This window comes from Grammomys surdaster, unplaced genomic scaffold, assembly GCF_004785775.1.
Source record: "Grammomys surdaster isolate TR1022 unplaced genomic scaffold, NIH_TR_1.0 172, whole genome shotgun sequence".
NCBI classification, from domain to species: domain Eukaryota; kingdom Metazoa; phylum Chordata; class Mammalia; order Rodentia; family Muridae; genus Grammomys; species Grammomys surdaster.
The window spans coordinates 4,310,367-4,333,230 of record NW_021604620.1 but is presented as its reverse complement, the minus strand read 5'-3'; the positions used below and the strand labels follow the sequence as shown (position 1 = coordinate 4,333,230).

General features: G+C 51.6%; 1 protein-coding gene across 1 annotated transcript; it reads right to left on the bottom strand.

Moving 5' to 3' along the window:
* Nucleotides 1–199: 199 nt before the first annotated feature.
* On the bottom strand, nucleotides 200–22,864 carry Plcd1 (phospholipase C delta 1). The gene is made up of 15 exons (XM_028767282.1): nucleotides 22,617–22,864; nucleotides 13,898–14,062; nucleotides 10,170–10,398; nucleotides 4,907–5,036; nucleotides 4,586–4,817; nucleotides 3,670–3,871; nucleotides 3,435–3,579; nucleotides 3,206–3,355; nucleotides 2,961–3,119; nucleotides 2,533–2,692; nucleotides 2,222–2,338; nucleotides 1,190–1,368; nucleotides 965–1,097; nucleotides 729–878; nucleotides 200–574 (listed from the first exon to the last, which is right to left on the bottom strand). The coding sequence occupies exons 1-15, from the start codon at nucleotides 22,648–22,650 to the stop codon at nucleotides 489–491; spliced, it is 2,271 nt and encodes a 756-aa protein (XP_028623115.1). The 5' UTR covers nucleotides 22,651–22,864; the 3' UTR covers nucleotides 200–488.

Genomic DNA, 22,864 nt, shown 5'->3' with positions numbered 1-22,864 from the left:
GTGTGCCTGTGTGCCTTCAAGCTGCACCATCTGGTGAAGTCCCCTTCTCAGCGGCAGGGCCCTGTGGCACTCTGGGATACCGTCCTCCGTGGAAAGCCTCCCTTCCCACTGCCTGCTTCACACGACCCTATGACCGTGGTAAGGGATATGCACGTAGACCTTGAGGAACTCTGGTGTCTAGGTAAAGAGACTAAAAGAATTCATCTTATGATTTTTTTTTGTTTCTTTTTCTTTTTCTATAAAAACAACCTAAAGTCAGTTAGAGGGTAGGGAGAGGGATGCAGTGTTGTTCCTAACGGAATTTTGGGCTACTCCGGGGACTGGACTGCTCCTAAACCCCCAGAGAGGCAGAAGCTCAGGCGTTGTGTTAGAGCTGAGGGTTCAGTGCCTCAAGCTCCGCGCCAGAGGTCGGTGCAATGGTGCAAGCCTTGCCTGAGGTGTAGACACAGCTCCGCCCTCTCAGGACGGACTGCATCAGACACCCAGGCTTAGTCCTGGATGGAGATCTTCACAAAGAGAGTGGCTGATGGATGCTGGTCTCCATTCTTAGACAAGAGGTGGACATGGCGGTACCCTAGTGGGAAAGGACAGTTCCGGTCACTGGGAGAGGATGCTCAAGGTAGCTCAAGGTACAGTGAGCTGTGGGTTAAGAGAAGCCAGGCCCCGCCCATTGCTCCTGGCAGGCCCCGCCCATTGCTCTTGGCGGGCTCCTCCCCTCCAACACTCACCCTGCTTAAGGCTGTTCCAGGGGATAGTACTCTGGCCAATAAAGTCGTTCTTAGAAGAGGAATCATAATCCTCTACCATGAAGCGTACGAGGGCAAGGTCCGGCACCGCTACCTCAAACTCAAACTCTGTATCCCACCAAGGGTTGAAACCTAGACGGGCAGGAACCGTATCAACAGCCAGGTCAACGGCACCAGCAGCCGGGCCCAACCCAGGCCCAGTGCATGCTATACTATACCATTATTGGTAATAACTGCTGTCTGATGGCTGGCCATATCCCGGGCCACACCGTAGATCTCCACTATGACCTTGGGGTCCACGATAGAATTCTTATTCTTATTGACCTTTGGCAGTTGCTGTCCAGAGATGATCTAAGGAAAAGTGGAGAGACTGAGCGCTCAGGGATGGCAGTGAGTGGGACCGGATCTCCACAGGTTGCCATGCCCCCTGTGTCTGGCCATACCCGGACACGGAGCCTCTTCGGAGCCCACCAGGGCCCCTGAGTCAGGGCACGTGAGTTGAAGGTAGTGTCGGGGTCTCTCAGAAAGGCGGGTTTCAGCACATACCCACAGCCTCCATTGTCCTGGAAGCAGCCAAGGTAAACATCCATTTCTGGCCCAGGGGTTTGGAAGTTCAGAGCCACTACGGGTGGAACAAAGCAGTCACAAGCTGTGGGTTGGCCCCAGAGTCCTAGAGCCCAGCCTGCTCAGAGTGCACTAGCATCTGGGTTCCTCTAGGAGTTAGAGCAGAATCCAAGGGTCCAGTGTCTTCTGCCCTCTCAGCACCCTGCTGACCCACCACACTGACCACGTGTTCTTGTGTATGTGTGTGTGTGGTTACGGTGTGTAATATAGGTGTGTGTCATGTGAGTGTGTGCACATGTATGTTTGCATGTACTTGCAGAGGCCAAAGGTCAATCAATGCCTGGTGCCTTTCTCAATTGGTCTTCACTTTAGTTTTTGAGACAGGGTTCCTACTGAATCATCTGGGCTGGCTGGCCAGCCAGCTCGGAGCTCAGTCTGTCTCTGCCTCATTGGTGCTGATTACAGATTGAGTGTCATCACCCCTGTGCTTTTACATAGGTAGGGATCCCAACACAGGACCTCCTGCTTATATGACAGACATTTTGCTGACTGTGTCATCTCCCCAGCCTCTCTTTTTTGGGGTTTGAGATAGGGTCTCATGTAGCCCAGGCTAGCCTTGAACTCACTAAGTAGACAAGGATAAGCCTGAACTCCTGACCCACCCAACCCACACTCACCCCCAGAAAGTGCTGGAATGACAGTTGTGACCCCCGTTCCCCCAAAACTCAAAATGGCTGGAGTGCACACCAGACACAGACTTGCTGGCTGGGCAATTTCCATGTTCAGCTCTTGGCCTGCATCCAAACCTTCTCAGCCCCCCACCCCCACCTCTCATCCTGTGACCTTCAGAGCTCTGGACATCAAGGCCAAGTGCTCTCTCTAACCTCCCTCCAACCCCAGCCAGAACGTACCAATCTGGCAGCCCCCATTCCACATCTCCACAGGACTGTAGTTGGAGGAGTCCGTTCTCCACCCAGCCGGGTAGATCCTGCTCAGGTGGTTCACGTTATGGCGGACAAAACTGTTTGCTGAGAACAGGTGGGGTCGGGTCGGCAGTGAAGGCCTTGGTGGGCTAAAGACACAGCTACCCACCCACCCCACCAGTTCTGTGTGCACACAAAGCAGGAAATGCCAACTCGGGACCCTGTAGGGCTGGAGGGTAGGCCCAGTCTTGACCAGTCCAGATGCCCAGGATCATGTGTCGGCAGGGACAGGGGCTCACCTGATTCTTGTAGCAGCCGGAGGGCACGGCTCTCAGAGAAGGAAGCCATCTCATAGAATGCCTGCTCAGAGGTGCTAGGATCGGAGAAGCCACCAAAGTGGACACTCTTGCAGTAAATGACCATGTCGGAGAGCTCCGGTACCAGCTTTAGCTTATCCTCCTGGAGGCCGTGGGGAGGCCCAGGTTAGAGCCACAGGTAGGGTAGGACAAGGTGGACACTGAGCACCAGAAACCCAGATGAGAGAGAGAGAGAGAGAGAGAGAGAGAGAGAGAGAGAGAGAGAGAGAGAGAGGACAGACACAGAGAAAGGGGGGCAGAGGGTCTGAATGGCAGTCACAGAAAAACCAAGGAGGCAAGGCAACCATCCCGTGGGCAATGGGGCAGGAAGGGCCCCGGGGTCTCCCCACCCTCACAGCTTCCCCTAGAACCTTGGGCTTGTGTTGCACTTGGCTGCGCACAGCCTCATCCTCCATTTCAGCAGCCTCATCTTCGTCAGACACATCAGTGGCTTCAGACCCGTTTTCCCCAACGACAGGCTGCAGCCCGCCCAGCTTCTTCCCTTTCAACAGGATCTTGCCCTTCAGTTGCTGGGGATGTATGGCTGACTGGTCAAGACTCGCGTAGGCCTCCAGGCCAGGTTCACTTCCCCACCTTAGGGGTACCCACTCTGTACCTCAGGCGAAGGCAGGCTTGTAGTAACCCCATCCAGTGGCTGGTCCAACAGCATGGGCCCCAGGATGGCCCTCAGGTGATGTGCCATGACTCGTTGCTGCTCCAGGCTGCAGTGGTTCTCCAGGGACAGGATGACTGGGTAAGGGGATGCCTAGAAGCCCCAAGATGAGTTAGAAGGGACTGTCCACCCCTGGTGTCCTCTCCTCACTCTCAAGGGTGCCACAGCCAACCTTGAAAGCGTAGTCCCGGATGGCCCTGAGCACGTCGCAGAAAAGTATCTTAGAGGTAAAAGTGTAGCCGTGGTAGATGATGGGTTCCTGGTTGGGACCATCCCAGCAGTCCAGTTCCAAACACCGGCAGCCTTTGCACAGAGCCCTGCAGAGTGGTGACAGTTAGACTAGGACCCTCCCGACCCCCTCCCGGGTCCCAACCCCAACTTGCCCCTAACAGTTCCCCGGGCCGCACCGGATGTAGGCCTCCGTGCTGCTGGGCCCTGTGAGCTGGTCTTCCAGTAAGTAGGTGTTGTGGGAAGAAGACACTAAGTAGTGGCTGAGTGGTTGGTCCATGTCCTGGTAGACACGTCGGTGTGCCAGGCTGAAGGCGTTACCATCAGCCGATAGCAAGTACATGAGGAAGCCATCCTTGGTCATCTGCCGCTGGGCCTTGGCTAGGTAGGAAGAAGCCACCATTTCTAATCAGAGCTAGTTGCCTACCACTGTGGAAATAAAAGTCTTTTCTCCACTCTGCCTGCCCACCCAGTCCTCTGCAGCTCTGAGGAGCAGAAGTCGTGGTCTTCCAGTGACACTGTGGTTACAGAGTGGTGAGGCCCTGTCTCTTTTCCTTCCTCCTATTCTAAAAGTCCCAAAGTCAGGGTGTCATCTCCTTTGTGTCCCTAGAGTGCGTGATCCTGAGGACTGAACACAGGGTCTTACACAAACACTCTACCACTGAGCCATGTCCCCAAGCCCTCCTTTCTCTGTACTTTGAGACTGGGTCTCACTCACTAAGCTAACCAGGCTGGCCTGGAAGTGTTGAGCAGGCCTCTGTCTTCTCTAAGTCACATGTCAAAGTGGATCAAAGCTGTATCTAATGAAGAAGGAAGTAAAAATAACCTTGGCTTTCTCAGGCACTTCTTTCTATGTCTTGGGGTAGGAATGTTCAATGCCCCTTGAGGAAGGAACTGGAGGAAAATGAGGCCCAGACAGGGCAGTCACTGAGCTCTTTCTCCCATCTACCTGCTTACACACTGGTCAGCAACCCTGGGGCTGGCTCCTTGCAGCACGTCTGTCTGTCTGTCTGTCTGTCTGTCTGTCTGTCTGTCTGTCTGTCTGTAGTTCCATCAGTCTCCCAGCCATTGGCTCTGGGACTGCTGGGCCCTCACCAGTCTCACTGGGCTCGTAGCGCTCAATAAGAGAGAGAGCCAAGGCTGGCCCTGCTGCCTCCTCCCGCTGCTGATGCTGCAAGAACGTCACTAGCTTCTCCACCGACAAGGTCTCCTCGGAACCTGCGGCTTCTGCAAAGGCACGGTCGATCTCTGTCCGCTGGGTCAGCATCTTGTAGAAGGTCTCAATCTCCTCATCCTCCAGAGAGTCTGTCTGGGAGTGGTCACATTCCTGCAAACCCAGCACAGCCCATGGGTAGGGCTCAGAGCTGGCCTCAGGCCAGGCCCAAGGCCCCACAGCTACACACCGAGCCAGCTCACCCTGAAGATCTTCCTGGCGTAGCTGTCATCCACCTGTATGTTGAGCTCCTTCAAGAAGTCCTTCAGCTCCTTGAAGTTCATCTTGTTATCCTTGTTTTTATCAGCCTTTCGCAAACAGGAGTGAATCCAGCTGGGCGAACAGTCAGGAAAACACACAGCAGTCCGAAGCCTAACCAGGATCCCAGCGAGAAGCCGAGAAGCCGCTGGGGTTGCCCGTGGTCACGTGACCACAAAGCAGGCGCTGGACCTGGAGACCTTCCTTACTATGGGTCTTTCCCCTCCTTTCCCTTGCTTCTCTTGCTTGTTGACGTGCTTGTTTGGTGCTAGGGACTGAGCCGGGTCTTACACAGCACTCGACCGACCGCAGTCCTGCGTTTATTTTGTATTTTAAGTCAGGAGCTGTCCAAATTACCCACACCAATCGTAAGCTCACTCCTTACTCCGGTTAGGCCTTGAATGGGTGATTCCCCAGCCTCATCTTCTGTCTATGGTAGCTGGGATTACAAGACTACACCACTAGACCCAGCCAGAGGTCTTTTTCCGTTTGTTCATTCTGAAACCTGATGACGTTTGAAAATATTTACTATAAAAAAAGGTTCACTGCAGACATTTAGACTACAGGGAAGGAACCCAGTCAATAACTTCCCCTCCCTGTCACCTCCCACTGGGCTGATATCAGCCTGGGGCTCTCAAACTGTCAGCCAGTGTGCTTCTGGTACCTGAGGCTGGAAACACACATTTCCAGCCACTGATCAGAAAGTGGAGAAATCCCATGCAAACTCAAACCTGGATCAAGTCATCCTGTACAGGACGTCTCGGGCCCCATGCTTGCACCCACACACTCCCCCCACCCTACCCCCACTTTCTCCCTTCAGATGCTGAGGAACTGCTGGGGTGGGCGGTCCTCCTAGCAAGTCCTCACAATTAGAGCACTGAGTCAAACAAGAGGATAAACTTCATGGGTGTGTTTTAAAAAAAAGACATTGGAATCTAATTATATGTGAAACAACAGCACAGGCAGCATAAGAAATGCTACATAACTTAAAAAAAAAAAGTCTAAGCCCCAGGCCAGGCCGGTGCATCCTATAATCTCAGCACCCCGAAAGACGGTTGTAGCAGAAGAATCAGGAGTTCTAGGTCATCCTTAGCCACATAGCAAATTTCTGGGTAGTATGAGCTACTTGAGATTCTGTCTCAAAACGGATAAGCCAAAACCAAACAATAATAAAAACCCAAGAAGTTCCAGGCAGCGGTCCCTTTAATCCCAGGATTTGGGAGACAGAAGCAGGTGGATCTCTGAATTCCAGAACAGGCTGAGCTACAGAGTGAGTTCCAAAACAGCCAGAACTACACAATTTATAATAGCACCAAAATTATTAAGATTATTTGAAATTTTTAAGAAGAAGTATAAAACTTAAAATTCTGAGAGCCACAAAATGTTATTAAAAGAAATGGAAAAAGACTGGGGGCTGGAGAGATGGATCAGCACCCAAGACTGTTTGCTGTTCTTGCAGAGGACCAGACCTAAGATACTGCGTCCTCACCAGATTGCTCAAAACCACCTATAACCCCAGCTCCGGGGGAGCTGGTATCTTCTTCTGGCCTCTGCAGGCACTACACACTTGTGGACACACACACACACAGCAAATCTTCAACAAGTGGAAAAAAAAATAATCAAGTGTAAAGACATCTGACCGCGTCCATGGAGCAAAAGACTTATTTTCACGCTGAAAAGTCTCCAGATCAACCTAAGGTCCCTATCAAACGATGTTGACCTCTTTTCAAGAAACTGTCACAAACTGACCTTAAAATACACGTGGGAAGCCACGAGGTCCAGACTGGCCAAAGCAACCTTACAAAGCAAAGAACAGACGTGGACAATTCACACTTGTGGATTATGAAGCAAACTACAAAGTTACGGGAAATAAGAGAGTGGAAGGGTACTGCATGGGAGGACAGACAGACGGACAAATGGACAGAACTAAGTCCAGAGTAAATACTCATTTTCACAGCCAGTGGACAGTTCCATGGGAATACTCCACAGGATAATATATTTTCAGGCCCATGAGCTGGCACAGCAAGTACAGGCCCCTTACAACCAATTTTAATCCCCAGGACCCATAAGGTAGGAGAGAACTGACTCCCACAAGTTATCCTCTGACCACCACACACACAAGTGACAAGTATGCAAACACACACAATAAACAACTAATGTAATGAAAATAATTGTTAAAAAAAAAAGTCTCAGGCTAGAGAGATGGCTCAGAGGATAATAGCACTGACTGCTCTTCTAGAAGTCCCGAGTTCAATTCCCACATGGGGCAATGGGAACTGATGCCCTCTTCTGATGTGTCTGAGGACAGTGACAATGTACTTACATAAAACAAATTTTAAAAATCTTTTTTTAAAAAAAGTCTCAATGCACAGTGCTGGAATGACTGCATATCCAAGTGCAAAGAGAAAATAGATTTCCTATCACATAAGCACACACAAAAGCGAGGAGAAAATGAACCAGAGGTTTACTTCACAGCCAAGAGAGTTTCTGTAATCAAAGAGACACCTAAGAGCTGGAGATGTTATTGACATAAAGATGGAACCCTCCCTACATTGCTGGTGGGAATCTAAACTGTTGTAACCTCCTTGGAAAATGATTTGTCAGGTTTTCAAACAGTTAAACATGTGAGAGATGGCTCAGAGGACCAGAATTCAGTTCTCAGCACTTACATGGAGCTGTCCACAATGACCCCTAACTGAACTCCAGGGATCCAGCGTCCTGCACTGATCTCTGCAGGCATTGCACACACATGGCCATAATATGCACACACTGAGACAGACACATACTTAAAACTAGAACAAGGGGCTGGAGAGACGGCTCAGTGGTTAAGAGCACTGGCTGCTTTCCCAGAGGAACTGGGGTTCAATCCCTAGCACCCACATGACAGCTCACAACAGCATGTAACTTCAGTTTCAAGGGATACAATACTTTTTTCTGGTCTCCTCTGGTATCATCACAGACATGGTACATGGACATACATGTAGGTAAAACACATACACACTTAAAATAAAATCTTTTTTAAAAAATGTTAAACATAGAAGTTACCATATAAGCTAGCAATTTTCCTCAAGAAAGATGAGAACACACACTCACACAACATGTGTTTTCAAGTTGTCACTGCAGATGAGAGTCTGAGAGTGGAATGGACTCACAGCCCCAGTCACAGATAAGTTAGGAGTTATGGAAGGGTGCATCCATATGGTGGAATACCTGTTAGGATGCCGGAAGGAACAGAGTGCAGAACCACAGTACAGAGTGAATGAGTGTGGACACACACTAGGAAGAAGAAGCCACTAGGGAGAGGCTGCAGGTCTCTGTGTCTACAACAAGTCCACAGAGGGTGATGTATTCGGGAGCAGATGGTGGCTACCTAGGCCTGGGTTTGGAGGGAAATATGAAAGAGCATGGGGGGCAGTAGAGGGCAATGATGCTCTAACATCGGGATAGGAATGGCAGCACAGTTCTAAGTATGTGAAGACACATGGAATCAGATTCAACCGTGACGGGTGTGTCTGTTCATGTGCACGAGTGTGCATGTGGAGATTAAAGGCCAGCCACCGGTATTGGTCCTCCGGTGCTGTCCGCCTTGTCCTCTGAGACAAGGTCTCTCACTGGCCTGGAACTCACTTTTTAGTCTAGGCTGGTTGGCCAGGAAGACCCAAGGACCCACCTGTCTCTACTGAGGTTGCGTGTACATCATATCTGGCTTTAAATTTTTTTTATCTTATTTTAAGTGCGTGTGTGTGTGTGTGTGTGTGTGTGTGTGTGTGTGTGTGTGTGTAGGTGTATGCACATGAGTACAGGTACCTCTCAGAGGCCAGAGGCATCAGGTTCCCCGAAGCTGGAGTTACAGGCAGGCCATAGTGAGCTAGCTGAAATGGATGCTGGGAACCAAGCTTGGATCCTCTGGAAGAGCTGTATAAGCTCCTAACCCCTGAGCCGTGGCTGAATGTCTTTCCAGCCTCACTCCTGGCTTTCACGTGTGTGCTGTGCTCAAACTCAGGTCCCTATGTTTGCATGGCTAGTCCTTTACTGACTGAACCACTGTCCCAGCCCTAGGTTCAACATGTGGGTTAATTTTATGGTATGTGGATTATCCCTCTATAAAATTGTCATAAAAGGGGATGCTGCAGGGCATGATGGGAAAGGCTGTGATTCCTACACTCAAAAGGCAGAAGGATCACAAGTTCCAGCCTAGAACCTGTCTCAGGCAAATAAAGCAAAAAAGGGGAACTGATTCCGGCCTAATCTCACACAGAAGCTGCATCAGTGAGTCAGACTGATCCACTGTCTTCAGCCCGCAGGCAGATCTGAACACTGGGGTCCCAGTATCGCTTCCCAAGACACGGCTCAGGAGAGTGCCATGGCCTTCCAAGTCTTTGAGGGCAGTAACCCTGAAAAAAGTGACTATATCACCTCACCTCTGTCCCAATCCACCCCACCCCACTTCTCAGGTGCCCACCTCCACACTGCTCACAGAGAAAATCGGGGAGACAGAGCTGATGACCTTGAATCAGAAGGCCCTCCGTATTTTTCCTTCTGCCGTGGGTTAAAACGAGAACTCCTAAAATTCATAGATGAAACAGCAACCCCTTGTAGGATGACTTCAGAGATAGGAGTCTTTGGAAGGTCATCAGAGACAGATGAGGACATGAAGGTGGGGCCCTGACCAAAGGTTAGGTGCCTATAAAGGAGAGCCTTCTCTCTCTTTATGACAGGCAGAATGAGAAAAGGCAGCCACCTGCAAACAAAGAGAGGGCCCTCACCAGAACCAGACATGCTAGTACCCGAAGAAATACACTAGTGTTGGGCAAACTACCCAGTCCCTGCGGTGCCCAGTGGGATGTATCTTTGAGGGAGTGTCAGGAGATTAAACGAGGAGAGAAATGAGGTTCACTGCTTTCCCTGAAGTCTCAGGTTGAGTAAGAAGGATGTGAACTGCACATTAGTGTTTGTCTCTTTCTCTGTGCTTCCTGACTGAAGGCACGATGTCACCAGCCACTCCAAGTTCCTACTGCATGGCTTTGCTGCCATGGTTGACTACATTCTCCTAAAACATAAAACAATCCCCTCGTCTCCTGATTTGTTTTGCCAACGATCACAGCAAACAGCACAGGAGCTGACACACTCTGGCATTTTGTTACAGTGGCACAACTGATCATAACACATCCCACACCCAACCAAGACCCACTGCCTGCAGGAGGATACTGCTGCAGCTTCTGCCGCTGGTTCATGGAGCCTGAGTGATGGATGATCTTGCGCAGGCCCTGCACCCAGTGCTGAACGTCAGCTGGAGATGGGGCAATGAGGTCTAGGGTATTGCGCTGGTCCTTGAAGACAATGGAGAAGCATCGGTCCTCGGGTATGTCTCGGGCATATTTCTCCAGGCCTTCTGTGCGGTGTCCCATCCGTACCTCCTGAATGTCCTCAATGGAGACTGCAAAGAGGGGATAGTTCAGCAGAACAGGCTGTGGGGTAAATGACTGCCCCGGCACAGCCATGGCCACGAAGAGAAGACCACAGCCTAGTGTCACAGCCAGACTTGGGGCTCAGAGCGTGGGTCCAGGGAGGAGGACATGAGAGCAGAGTGGAAGAATGAAAACACTGTATAGAAAGGGCACAAGGCAGCAGTGGGCAGAGTGGGAACACACAGGGAGGCCCAGAGGCAGAGATGGCAGGATAGGAAGGGCAGCAAGGACTGGTCCATCATGGTCACAGAAATGAAGGAACCAGGTAGCAGAAGCCTAAAGCAGGCCTCTTTGAGAGACTCCACTGTGATCTGGAACCTGTGATAGAGAGAGGTCACGCACCCTCCAGACCACACCGATTTTTGAGCCCCCACAGCTATCATAGCCTTCAGTTCCCTCTCCCCTGACCACTTTGGACAGTCCTGGCTCTGGGGTCTAGGGACAGAATCCCAACGCCAGAGAGAAAATCGATGTGTTCACTCCCGTGTGTGACTGCATGAGTTCTGGCTTTAGGGAGCACTTTGGCAGAAGGGTATAGAAGGGCCCCACCTTCCAGGGTCCCAAGAGGTAGAGCAGAAACCAGTCTGCATCTCTGAGAGAGCTGAGCAGGACAGGGAGATGGAGGCAGGGTTCTGTCCTAGTGGGCCTGTCTCAGCTTCCGGAAAGGCTGAGTTCCGCGTTAGAGCTACTGTACTCTGAGGGATACTAGACCTAGGGGGCTCAGCTGTAAGGGACAGACAAGGCCACCCCAGTAGATCAGACATAGTCCATAGTGGGTTCACTCTGCTATTCCTGGGGGTCTAGGAGATTACATCACTCCGCCCTTAGGAGGCTTGGAGGGTCTTCCCATCAGGTCAGTCTTCCAAACTTAGGGACAAATAAGACCTTCTGTGCTGCCATCCCAGTGTATTTTCCACAGCCTAGCTGAGAGCCAGCCTTACCAGCGTGGCTTGTGCTGAGCCCCTCCACAGCAGGACAGCCCCAGTCACATGTCTTCAGCCTTTCTCATCCATTCAGTCTGGATCCTCCCCCAAACACCTCTTACCCTGAGTCCCAGGGGCCTCCCAGCCACGCTCAGGGCTACACGTGTACCATGTGCCCTGACTGGGTCACAGGCTCTGACGAATGAGACCCATGACTCCTGCACCATCTGGGATGTAGAACTTATCCCTGGTTAATCCATCTTTGCCCCACACTCGGCAGCTGAGCCACCTTGGGCCAGGAATGAAAACAGGAAGCCTGGGCCGTGGAGCCCCCAGGCCCAGGGAGAGAAAGGCCAGCTGTCCTCACTGCAGATAATGCTCCTGGGGACAAAGAGTGAGCACAGGGAGCTACTGGAGAGTCTCAGCAGGACACAGGGACAAAGAGAAACAGGAGAACCTGTTACTCCTCCATTATCTGGACTCAGTTTCCCCAGAGGTAAGGTGCCATTGTGTGCAAGAACCTCAACCCTTACCTGGGAAAAATAACTGCAAACAAGTCCTGCTAAACATGAGACCTGAAGCAGTCATCTCTGAGTTGGAAGCGAGTCTCCCGAGTGCCCCTGGATCTGACCCCCATGTCAACCTGGCTCTGTTTACAGGGGAGGGTAGCCTGAGTGACGGTTCCTACTGGAAGAGCACAGGGAGGGGCCTTCTCTTCTTACCCTGTCCCCTGTCTCCCTCCAAACACTAAGTGCACATTCAAATGTACCCACCAGGACTCCAGTGAAAGCTCTCTGTTCCCATCCACCCCCACCCACCAGTACAGGAAACCCTGTATCAGGACAGGAATCCAGTGTAGGAGCCTGTCTGGCTTCACAGATGCTGGCAAGGTCAGGGGTTACTCCTGTGCTAGGAGCCATTAGTTGGGGCAGATTTGAATCTCAAGGTGGTTTTCTTGTTTTCTGTTTGTTTGCCTGCTTGCTTTGGTTTGTGTTTTGTTTGTTTGCTTGCTTTGTTTTTTGTTTTGTTTTGTGTTTGCTTGTTTGCTTTGGTTTGTGTTCTGTTTTGTTTGTTTGCTTGCTTTGTTTTTTGTTTTGTTTGTTTGTTTTTTGGTGACAGGGATTCCTAAACTGGTCTTAAACTTTTTTTTTTCTGTTGTTTTATTAAAAGACAAATTTTGACTGAAATATCCGTCTTAAACTCTTTATGCAGATGAAGATGACCTTGAACTTCTGATCCTCTTGTCTCTACCCCACATATACTAAGTTACAAGCATGCGCCACCACACCCGGTGTATGAGTGCTGGGGACAGACAGGGCTGCCTGCATGCTAGGCAAGTGTTTTACCAAACAAACTACACCTCCAACCTTCAGACTAATTTCTGAAATACTTTAGAGTTCTATCCTCCAAAGGAGCACACCAGGAGGCTACAGCAGAGGGGTTAGGAATCCATCTTTAGGATGTGAGGGTGAGTGCCTCCCTCAGCTACACGGTAAACTCAAGGCTAGCTCTGGTTGTATGTTGTGCCTTCTAAAACAACAACAATAGGGGCTGGCGAGATGGCTCGGTGGTTAAAAGTACGGACTGCTCTTCCAAAGGCCCTGAGTTCAATTCCCAGCAACTACATGGTGGCTCACAACCATCTGTAATGGGATCCAATGCCCTCTTCTGTTGTGTCTGAAGACAGCTACAGTGTCTTTAAGCATTTATACATAAAATAAATAAGTTTATTTTAAAAACAAACAAACACAGCGAACACCACCTGGTGGCGCATGCCTTTAATTCTAGCAGGGAATTCAAGAATCTTGGAGCTGGAGGTTCCCATATCAGACAGTGCAGGCTGGAGCCTGTCCCACTGTTACAGAGTTCTAATGATGGTACTTGGCTAAACTCCCCAGTCCCCCACTCCCAGGAAAGGTGTAAGTGATGTCTCTCTCGTACAGAACTTTTGGGGAGTTCCTGCATTGAAGGGTACGTCTGCAAAACTACCCCAAACCTCTCAGGAGGTTGTCTCCATTCACACACCTACCCCTCAGTTTTCTATCCCTGGGTATTTGAGACGCTCTAGAAGGACAGTCCCCAGCCCTCCTTTCTCCTCTCCCTCCTGTGCTCCACCCCAGCCTCCCATGGCTCAGTCCCAGGAGACTTATGCCTCCTGAGCCCCACCTTACATACCAGCCACTAGCACGGAAGTACCTTATCTGTCCCCGGACTTTGGGCCTTGCTTTTGGCCCCACTACTCTGATCCACCCATTGTCTGGGTGGTACCAATACATTCAAACCACCCTGTCCGGCTCCACAGTTGCTTCTGAGCCTAGCTGTCCCCGTCTGTGGCCACGGTTATGTACCTTCTCCTATGGCTTCTCTCTGTGACCAGCCTAACCTTGGTGGCCCTACAAACGATTTAACACCAATCTTTCCTTGACCCCAGACAACCCGAGTTTCTTCCTTTTGAGCCTTATGCATGGCCCACCTGTGGTCACGGTCCATGACTGGCCTACACCCTACCCTGTACCACGCCCACCACGAGACCCTGGGCACTCACACAGCTGCGACTCCGGGGACCTCATGACCTTGCGAGATTCCTGCCAGATGGTCTTGCAGTCCTCCTGTAGCTTGTAGAAGCGTTCTCTACGCCACGAGCTGGACTTTACCTTCAGAAGCTGGCTGCCCTTCAGAAGGGCCTGAAGGTCCGGGTCATCCTGCAGCCCTGGGAGAGGCAACGCTGGTGAGATGTCACTTTCTCCACAGTGTCCCTCTTAGCATCAGCCCCACACTGGCCTTGGCCTCTGCCCACTCAGAGCCTGTTCTCACCAGCCTCATCCTTATTCAGCCATATACTCCTCCCTCCAACTCCACCAGCCAGTTCTGTGCCTCCTTCACAGGGAAGACTTCTACCCACCTAAGATCACACTTTCTGCCCCAGTGTGGAGTAGCTATTGAGCCCAGGGCATCTGTGCATAGCAGACAAGTGTTTGACCACTGTGCTACACTCTGCCCCAAGCCCATACTTAGATGTTTCGACTTGTCTAAACCCTGAACAAGCACAATTCAAAAGCCTGGGCGATCTGGGAAAGAGCCTGGGGCTCAGAGTGGAGTGAGCTGGAACTAAACAACAAAGCAAAGGAAGGGAAGAAAGTGATCAACACGGCTGGAAAGGAACCCAGGCTTGCGGAGCAAATAACCTCCCACCTCCGCTGGCTCCAACATTATCTGTACCTAAATTCCCCCGCACACTTCCTGGCCAGCTGTGTGACCCCAGGGTTTACTGCCATGGGTTCCCCGGGGCTATGCTAGTCCAGCCTCCTTCTCCCCTATGTCCCTGCCCCCAACCTCTAACTAGAATCTGCTTAAGCCATTCTCGGATCTTTGTCCCCAGAAGAGAATGATGAGCCCACTATGGACTGTGTTCAGCCTGCTGGGACGATGGCCCTGTCTTTCCTACTGGACCCCGACCACTGAGTGTCCTGGGTCTGGGCTTCCTCAGGAAACAGTTGCTTTAAGACAGAGCTCAGTCTTTTCTTCGGAAGCTGAGACAGGACCCACGGGAAGGACAGAACTCTGCTTGCTTGTCCCATTCCTACCCAGCTCTTGTGTGGCTTGACCTGAGTCATAGGCTCCAGAGTACTCGGGGTCCTGACAGACCCAGGCAGGAGGCACCAGGAAGACACTAAGCCCCTTAGGAATCTCCATTCACACACAAAGTCTGTCCTAAGGATGATAAAGGAAATCTGCACCCTGCACCTTAATAACGCACCAGTGCAACACAGAGGCAGATACACCTATAAGGTGGTGTGGGCACATGCACACATGTGTGTGTTTACAACTCACACAGTCCAGCAGCCAGATCTGCTCAAAGCCAATTGGACACCTAAATGTGTCCCTCAAACTACGTGACCCAACAGAAAAGTGGCATCAGGGACTCTGACCTGTTTGAGGAGCCAGAATCTATGCTCGGGCTGGAGAATTGTCACCAAGCCACTGGCTTCTTTTCTGAGTCCCCACCCTCCACCACGGGTATCTCCTGCCAGTTAATCCACGCTGCCACCCCTATGGCCTTCAACACATTATCTACAAGCCAATATGGACCAGGCTTCACTCACCTACATCTTCCTTATCCCTCACCAACTTCCTGCTTTGGGGAGAACATCCACCCCTATAGCTTCAGAAGTCTTCCCCCATCCCCTTGCCTCTCCTCCCTCATCTGCCCCGGGGTAAGAACAGTGTCCCAGAAAGCATTATTGCCAGTCCTTTGAGGTGACAGTCATCCACACGCCTCCATCTTTGTCCCATGTGTCTACCCATTGCTAGAAGATGCACTACCTCAGTACAGGCAGCTTTCCTTCAACGTGGGGAGACCTGGGAGGAGACAAGGGGCTCGCATTGAATGTCTCACATGGAGGGAAGATTAGGGAGTTTCCAGACTGTCAGAGCAGAGGGTCACCTCTGGCCTCTGCTGGGAGATCCCACTGTCTCTTCTCAGGTTGAGGTACACAAGGAGGGGCTCCTCCTGACCATCTGTCAATACCCTGCCCCCTGAGTTGAACACAGTTAAGTAAGCTCCTGCTAACAGCTCAGATGGGAATGAGGGCTGCTGGGAAATGGAGGGCAAGCCCCCACCCTCTCATTCTGGAAAACATTGTGAAGGGATGACAAGGTTATCCTGTCCTGGAGCCAGCAGTGGCTCAGGCTGTGGCCCAGTCTGTGGGGTCAGACATCGATAAGCACCAGTAGGGTGACAGCTCCCACCCTCCAGGAACTAGGAAATCTGGGTGGGTATCTCCATGGAATGGGAAGGGCTTCCTGATCCTGAGGCCTCTGGGTGGCCTTCTACAGGACTCTTGTTCTCTTATGTAGAAAGTCTGTGGGAACCTCTTACCCAGCCCTCACCTCAGCCTTGGGAGGGCGGGTGAGCTGTGAGCCCAGGGGTTTCACCAGTCTTTTCCAGGCTAACGATCACAGGGAAGGGACCATGTAGAAGACATGGAGGGTGGGAATCCAGGAATACCAGACATTCTACCCATGTTCCCACCATGCTGCATGATGGAGGTGCTGGGACTGCAACCTATGTTTATACACAGCTACACCACGATACACCATATCATCAAAAACGTTCTCACAGACACCACCTTACACACAGGGATACAGTGTGCAAACTACCCTCAAAGTCTCATGGAGCGCGTGTTACTGTTTTTCACACACGGGAACGCCACACACGGGGCAGGATGTCATCACCATCATAATAACAGCAGCCATCATAATGACAGCTGATAATTGAATAAGTTACTGTTGGCAGCACATGTGTTTAATCCCCTCAACAACCCTAGGTAGAAAGGCAGCGTCATTATCCCCATTTTACAGAGGAGGAAATCGAGGCTGAAGGAAGTCGCACAGCGGAGTGGGGACTCAGAAGTAGGCAGCCTGCTCGAAGGGTCAGAGCAATGAAACATGCAGCCACAACACTCAAAAGTCACAGAGCCATCGGGTAACAGCATCAGAAATCCCACACCACAGCAGAAAGGCAACCATTCCATCACCCTAGGCCACACGGCCACATCAGTCATGAGCAGCCACTGTCAGCTGTACACTGTCACACAGGGTTACACACAGACACCTGAAGTACCAGAATGTCACACTTAGGTGTATGACATTACACACTATCATCCCCCCATATGACGGTGTCACAATACCACCAGTGTGACCAAATCACTTAGCCAACCATGGAGTCACCAACTGTCACTTGTTCAGCTCTCCACTTGTCCGCCATCATACTAGACCACACTGGGTTGCATAGTTATACCAGTTCTACAGGGAATCACACACCCATGGATGAGTTTGTAACCAGAAGGTTGGAGTTAGTAGGGTGCATGGAGTTTGGGCTGCTCAGGAAAGGGTAGGTTTCTAGTTCTCTCAGTACTCACCCCACACACCCACACTGAAAACACAGCCCCGCGGAAGAATTAAACATGGATAATCTGAGGCTTAAAGGGAGGAGCGTCCTGTTCCAGCTGCTGTCTGCTTCCCTCACACCAGGTTCTTGGTGTACCCTGCATCCCTTACCCAGTCTCTGTCCATTGAGCGCCGCCACTTTGCGACTCTGCTCCTGCAGGTAGAGCTCCCGGGAGCGGTTCACGCTCCCCCGTCTGCAACTCGGGACCCCCAGACACTGCATGGTGTTCCCCTAAGCCTTTGCCCGGGTGAATCCCAGCTTAGAAGCCAGCAGAGTCTGGCCGGCAGTCTAGCCTTGAGAAGGCGGAGCCAGAACTTCAGAGGAGGGGGCGGGGCCGCTTTTCCGAAGGCGGGGCTATATTCTGGGAGGCGGAGCCAAATCTGGGGTGGGTTCATGGGCTAGGGAGGTTGGAGAGAGCACAAAATAGGAGGAGGAAGTGGAACCAGAACCTAGGAGGTTGGCATCCATATCCCAGTGTGGCCGAGGTGGCCTTGAATTCCGGATATTTGTGCCTTCACCTCCAGAGTGTTAGAGTAACAAGCGTGGCTGGAGGGTTAGAGTGGCAGAGCCTGCCAGACATAACCCAGGTCCAGAGGGCTGGCAGGCACCGCCTTGAAGGCGACGTGGAGTTAATCACAGCCAGGAAGCACTCGGAGGGAGAGGCGGAGCCCAGGAGGGAGGCTCCGGCTCGGGGAAGGCGGAGTCCAGGCAGGGACGGGAGGAACCTCCACTTGAGAGGGTGTGTGAGGGTGGGGACTGGAATAAAGTGTGCCGTAGAGCCTGGCAAGCAATGCCAACGCCAACTCTGCAAGATAGCTCAGGCATCAGGACTGGGAAGACTGCTCTGCAGAGGGAATCCTCGTGGCACAGAGACGTGGAGGTGGTGAGGTAGAGCCGGAGCTAGACAACGGAGCCCGGAGCCCGCCAAATCTCTAATCCGCAATTATTCAACTGATTTGTTGTGACTAGGCCTGCTGCCTGCTCTCCGGTTTCCTTCTCCATATCTAAGCAATGGGATCCTCAAGGTAACAAATGCAAACACAATCAGTTCTCTTTCTCCTTTTCCTCCTTCTCCTTTTTCTTCCTCCTCCTCCTCCTCCTTGAAACAGCATTTCTTTCTGTATAGACCAGGCTAGCCTTAAACTCAGAGATCCACCTACCTCTGCCTCCAGGTTAAAAGTGTCTGCCACTACCACTTAGCACAAACGCAAGTCTACAAAAAAAAAAAGTAAAACTGTAAAGAAGGAGGAGGAAGAGGAGAAGGAGAAGAAGGAGAAGAAGGAGAAGAAGGAGAAGAAGGAGGAGAAGGAGGAGGAGAAGGAGGAGGAGAAGAAGAAGAAGGAGGAGGAGGAGGAGGAGGAGGAGGAGGAGGAGGAGGAGGAGAAGAAGAAAATGCTGACCTCAAAGGGAGTCTGCAGGCTTACCTAGAATAAATTGGAAAGACTGTAACTTTGTGCAGAACTGTGTGGCCAGAGTGCCCGGGAACACTGAGGCCTTTCATCCATACAACATCCCTTTCATTCACTCTGCAATTATTGAGTCCCCACTGCAGGAGGGTCAGGTCACCACCCAGAGGCCTGACTCACCCCTCCCTTACCCTCTGTCCCTGAAGAGGTCCCCACTGGGTTCACTGCAGCAGCAACACTGAGTCACTAGCAAAGCCAGTTTTTTGGCACAGAGAAGCACGGTAAGAACAAAAAATTGAAGCACAGAGCAAGAAGGTTGCCCGCGGTCACACTGAAGCACGAGTAATGAGCCAGGCATGGAGATGAACCGAAATGTGGACACAGGGAAGCTTTTGTTTGAGGTGGGGGTCAGTAGAGTACAGGGCAGCCCAGCTATGTTGTAAAAAAACAAACAAACAAAAACCAAAAAAATTTAAAACATGTAAAGGAGTTTTGATTATTTGTTTGTTTGTTTGTTTGTTGGAGACAAGTTTGTCTGCATAGCCCTGGCTTCCTAGAACTCTGTCTGTCTGTCTGTCTGTAGACCAGGCTGGCTTTGAACTCAGAGAACCCCCTGCCTCTACCTCCCAAGTGCTGGTATTAAAGGTATATGCTACCACTGCCCAGCTACATAGACAGGTTTTTAACCAGAACAAAAACCACCTGGACCCGATGTGACTGAATCCCAATATGCTATATTTTCTTTGACTTCTGCAGCACTTTATGTGATGCATCTAAGAACATGATCCTAAGTTTGTTACTCAGGATTGTGAGGCAGGAGGATTGCTATGAGTTTAAGGCCAGCTTGTGCCACACAGTGAGCAGGCCAGTCTGGGGTATAAAATGAGACCCTGTCTCAAAAACAAAACAAATCCCCCCCCTCAACAACAACAAACCTCGAACAACCCACACAACAACAGAATGCAGTTCTGAGAAAATACACAGACTTCCCGACTCCTCAAGTGGCCTGGGACACAAAAGAGTTAACAACACGGATCAATGTGTGTGTATCATAGGCCCAGATCCCCAAAAGCTTTGAAGCATAACTCCCGTCAGTCAGGAGCTGGCCACCCCTACTTGCTGTGATCACTTTTCTGGCTTTTGAAGCAACTCAGAACTTCTAAGTCCATTTTGTTTGTCTGAGGTAGGATCTTGTGTATCCTAGGCTATCCTCCAACTCCCTGTGCAGCTGAGGATTGCCACTCTTGAACTAATGATTGCCACCTTCCAAATGCCAGCACTGTAATCCTGTGCCACTATGCTATGCTCATAAGGTGCTGGGGACTAAACCCAGGAATGTGTGCCTGCCAAGCAGCTCTGCTGAAGTTAAGTTCCCAGCCCCCACTAATATTTTATCCTGGCAACATCCTCCATGGAAAAATAGATTGCAATCCCATGGGTGAGAAAAGGGCTCCGAAAGTCAAACGTTACATAGCAAACAGCAAAGCTGGGATTGGAGCCTGTGACTTTCAGGGTTTCCCTGTCCCTTTTACGGAATGTCAGCTCTTGCAATAGGGCAGGTGGGCCAGGTGTAAGGCAAGTTAGTGTGAGTGAATGTCTTCAGTGAAGGGAAAGGTCCTGTCTTTTCAGGGACCTGCTGGGGATGCCAGTCCAAGCTTAGCTAAAATAGAGAGGGGTGGGGTATCAGGGGAAGATGGGACCTGTGGTATCAGTTAGCAGGCTTCAGTGGTAGAAAGAGCCCCTTGGTTCATGTGTCTGGTCCCACATTTGCCTTCATTGTTCCATCATCTACCCACCCTTGCCAGACAACTCCTGGCTTGTGAGGGTGACTCCTGCAAGGAGATCAAGGCACCTAGAAGTCAAACGGCTTAGCTGACGAGAGAGAGAGAGAGAGAGAGAGAGAGAGAAGAAAACACTGCTGTTTGTCTTCACAATATATGCCTTTATCCAACATCGTCTCTGTATGAGTAAGAAGTAAGGACAGAAGCCACATTCTATCTCTTGGAGAGTCCATAGGTCTCCAGCTAATGGATGGGACTGAGGACATCCCTTCAGCAGCCCCCTAACTGCTCAAGCCAGAAAGTGACCGGTGCTGTGGGCCCTGCACTGTGGAAAGGAATGCAGGCTCCCCGTCAGGTAACAAGTACAGGTCCCGGTGACCACACTCTTCCCCCACCCATCCTTCCTTCCCCATCTGGTTAGCAGTGTGTGCAGGAGCTGCTTCTGAAGGTCACTGTGGATGCCACGCTTGGCCCACAGGTCTGTCAGCTTGGCCACAGTGTACATTCCAGTCCTGCAGGAAAGGCTAGACTGAGTCACGACTATGGGAGGCTGGTCTCAAATGGGATGGGCCAGGCTGGCCAAGCCTCTGCTATATTAGACTGAGGCTCTGTGTCTTCCTCTGTACAGGAGATACCAGGGCTGGCCCAGGAAAGAAATGAGACAACGGCACAGACACTGAGGTTAGAGCCTGTTCCATGACCCATGTTTCATGAGATGGTGGTGTCAGAGGCAGCCAGAGAGAGGCAGGCAGGGGAGAGACGGGTAGGTAGACAGCTAATAGATGGAGACAGAGAACAGAGGCCTCTCTCCACTGTGATACCTAGAGCCACCCACTCTTTTCCTACCAGTGTGTCAGGAGCTGTAGTGGCATCTCTGACCTCTGAAGAGAACGAGGGAGCAGTGAGTGGGAAGGGCAGGAACACAGCCTGACAAACTGGCTTAGAGAAACCCAAGCTTCATCTAGGTTAAGTGGCAAACACAAACCAGGTTGGGGGCTGCCTGCGGAGCACACATCCAAGGGGGAGCGGAGCAGAGGACTGGTGAGCACAAAAATCTACAGCCCAGGTGGTGAGACGTCTCAGTGAGTAAAGGCAATTATTGCAAAGCCCAGTGACCTGAGTTTGATCCCTAAGCCCACGTGGTAGAAGGAGAGAAGCGATTCCTGCAAGTTTTCCTCTGACCTCCATACACCCACATTCCCTCGCGCGCGCGCCCCCCCCCCCCACACAAATACTCGTTAATTAAAAAAAAAACCCTACAATCTCAGGGATACTCTAGCAAAGTGAGAAATACTGTAAAGCAGCAGATAGATGTGAGAGGAACAGGTTTTGCTGAGCTAGTAGATAACCTGAAGAGTCAGAGGGAAAGACTCCCCAAAGTTCCTCCCCCAGAGTATGCGTGAATACCAGTTAGTTGTTCCTCTCCCTTCCCTGGACGCTTCTAAGACAAGCACCCAGGTGCCTGAGCTTTCCTCTGTGCTAGAGGGACAGCCATGAGGAGAAGAGCTAGCCCAGATGGGAAGAAACAAAGCCGGCTGGACAAAGGACCAAGCTGCTAGGCGGCTCTAGCTGAGATCTGGTCCACTCTGGCCAAGGAGGGGTCAGCAAAAAGATCGCGCTGCTCCTCCCAGCCCTGGCATCGCTGTTTTCTGTTCTAGGCAGCGGAGGCTGCCAGACCGACCTCAGCCAAACTTGCACACCTCCTCCTCGCCCCACCCCCTCACACCCTCACCCGCCACACCCGCGAGGCCTGACTCGCTCGGGGCGCACCCGTGTTTTGGGAAGCCTCTGAAGAGAGACCTTGGTGGTCTAAGTATGCTGTCCCCTTCTTTCCCCGACCCCTTTGGTGTCATCTGGACCGAGGAGCCCAGCCTTTTATGAACAGGATAAGGGGAAATCCCCGAGAGAAGTCTGCCCTGCTCCCCGATCTCTTGCGCCAGATTTGGGGGAAAATCTGGAAACGCCCAAGATTGTGCCCAGCGCGGGCTGAGGTTTTTCCGGGATCCTGCAAGGGGACAAGAAGTTGGTCTCTCTGGTGATTTAAATGCAGCCGAAAGAACTGTTATCCCTGCCGCCCTGGTGGGGACAGGCTTTCCCGAGGGTCTCCTCTGCGGGCAGGACACTCACCGTGCAGGGTCAGGAAGTCCCGACCCGAGTCCATGCCCGTCGGGGCGCGCGTTGGAGGGGACGCGGCGTGATTCACTTGAGCAACAACGGAGCGGCCTGGGGTCCTAGCGCAGGCCGGTGCAAGGACCCAACTGAACTGGAGTGGGAGGCGGCTGGGGGGGTGGGTCCAGGACACCGCACCGCCCCCAGGGCCCGCCAACCGGCGCTTCTCCCCGCCCCCTCCAGGGGACCGGGAAAGGACACTGAGC

What these genes read in the sequence shown, in the direction of transcription:
- Plcd1 (XM_028767282.1), bottom strand. Translation starts at nt 22,650, where the DNA reads ATGGACTCGGGTCGGGACTTCCTGACCCTGCACG. An exon ending in CAGCGGCAGAAGCTGCAGCA is followed by an intron (nt 5,037 to 10,169) that starts GTATCCTCCTGC and finishes CTGTTCGCCCAG; the next exon opens with CTGGATTCACTCCTGTTTGC. An exon ending in CAAGCCTGCCTTCGCCTGAG is followed by an intron (nt 3,120 to 3,205) that starts GTACAGAGTGGG and finishes ATACATCCCCAG; the next exon opens with CAACTGAAGGGCAAGATCCT.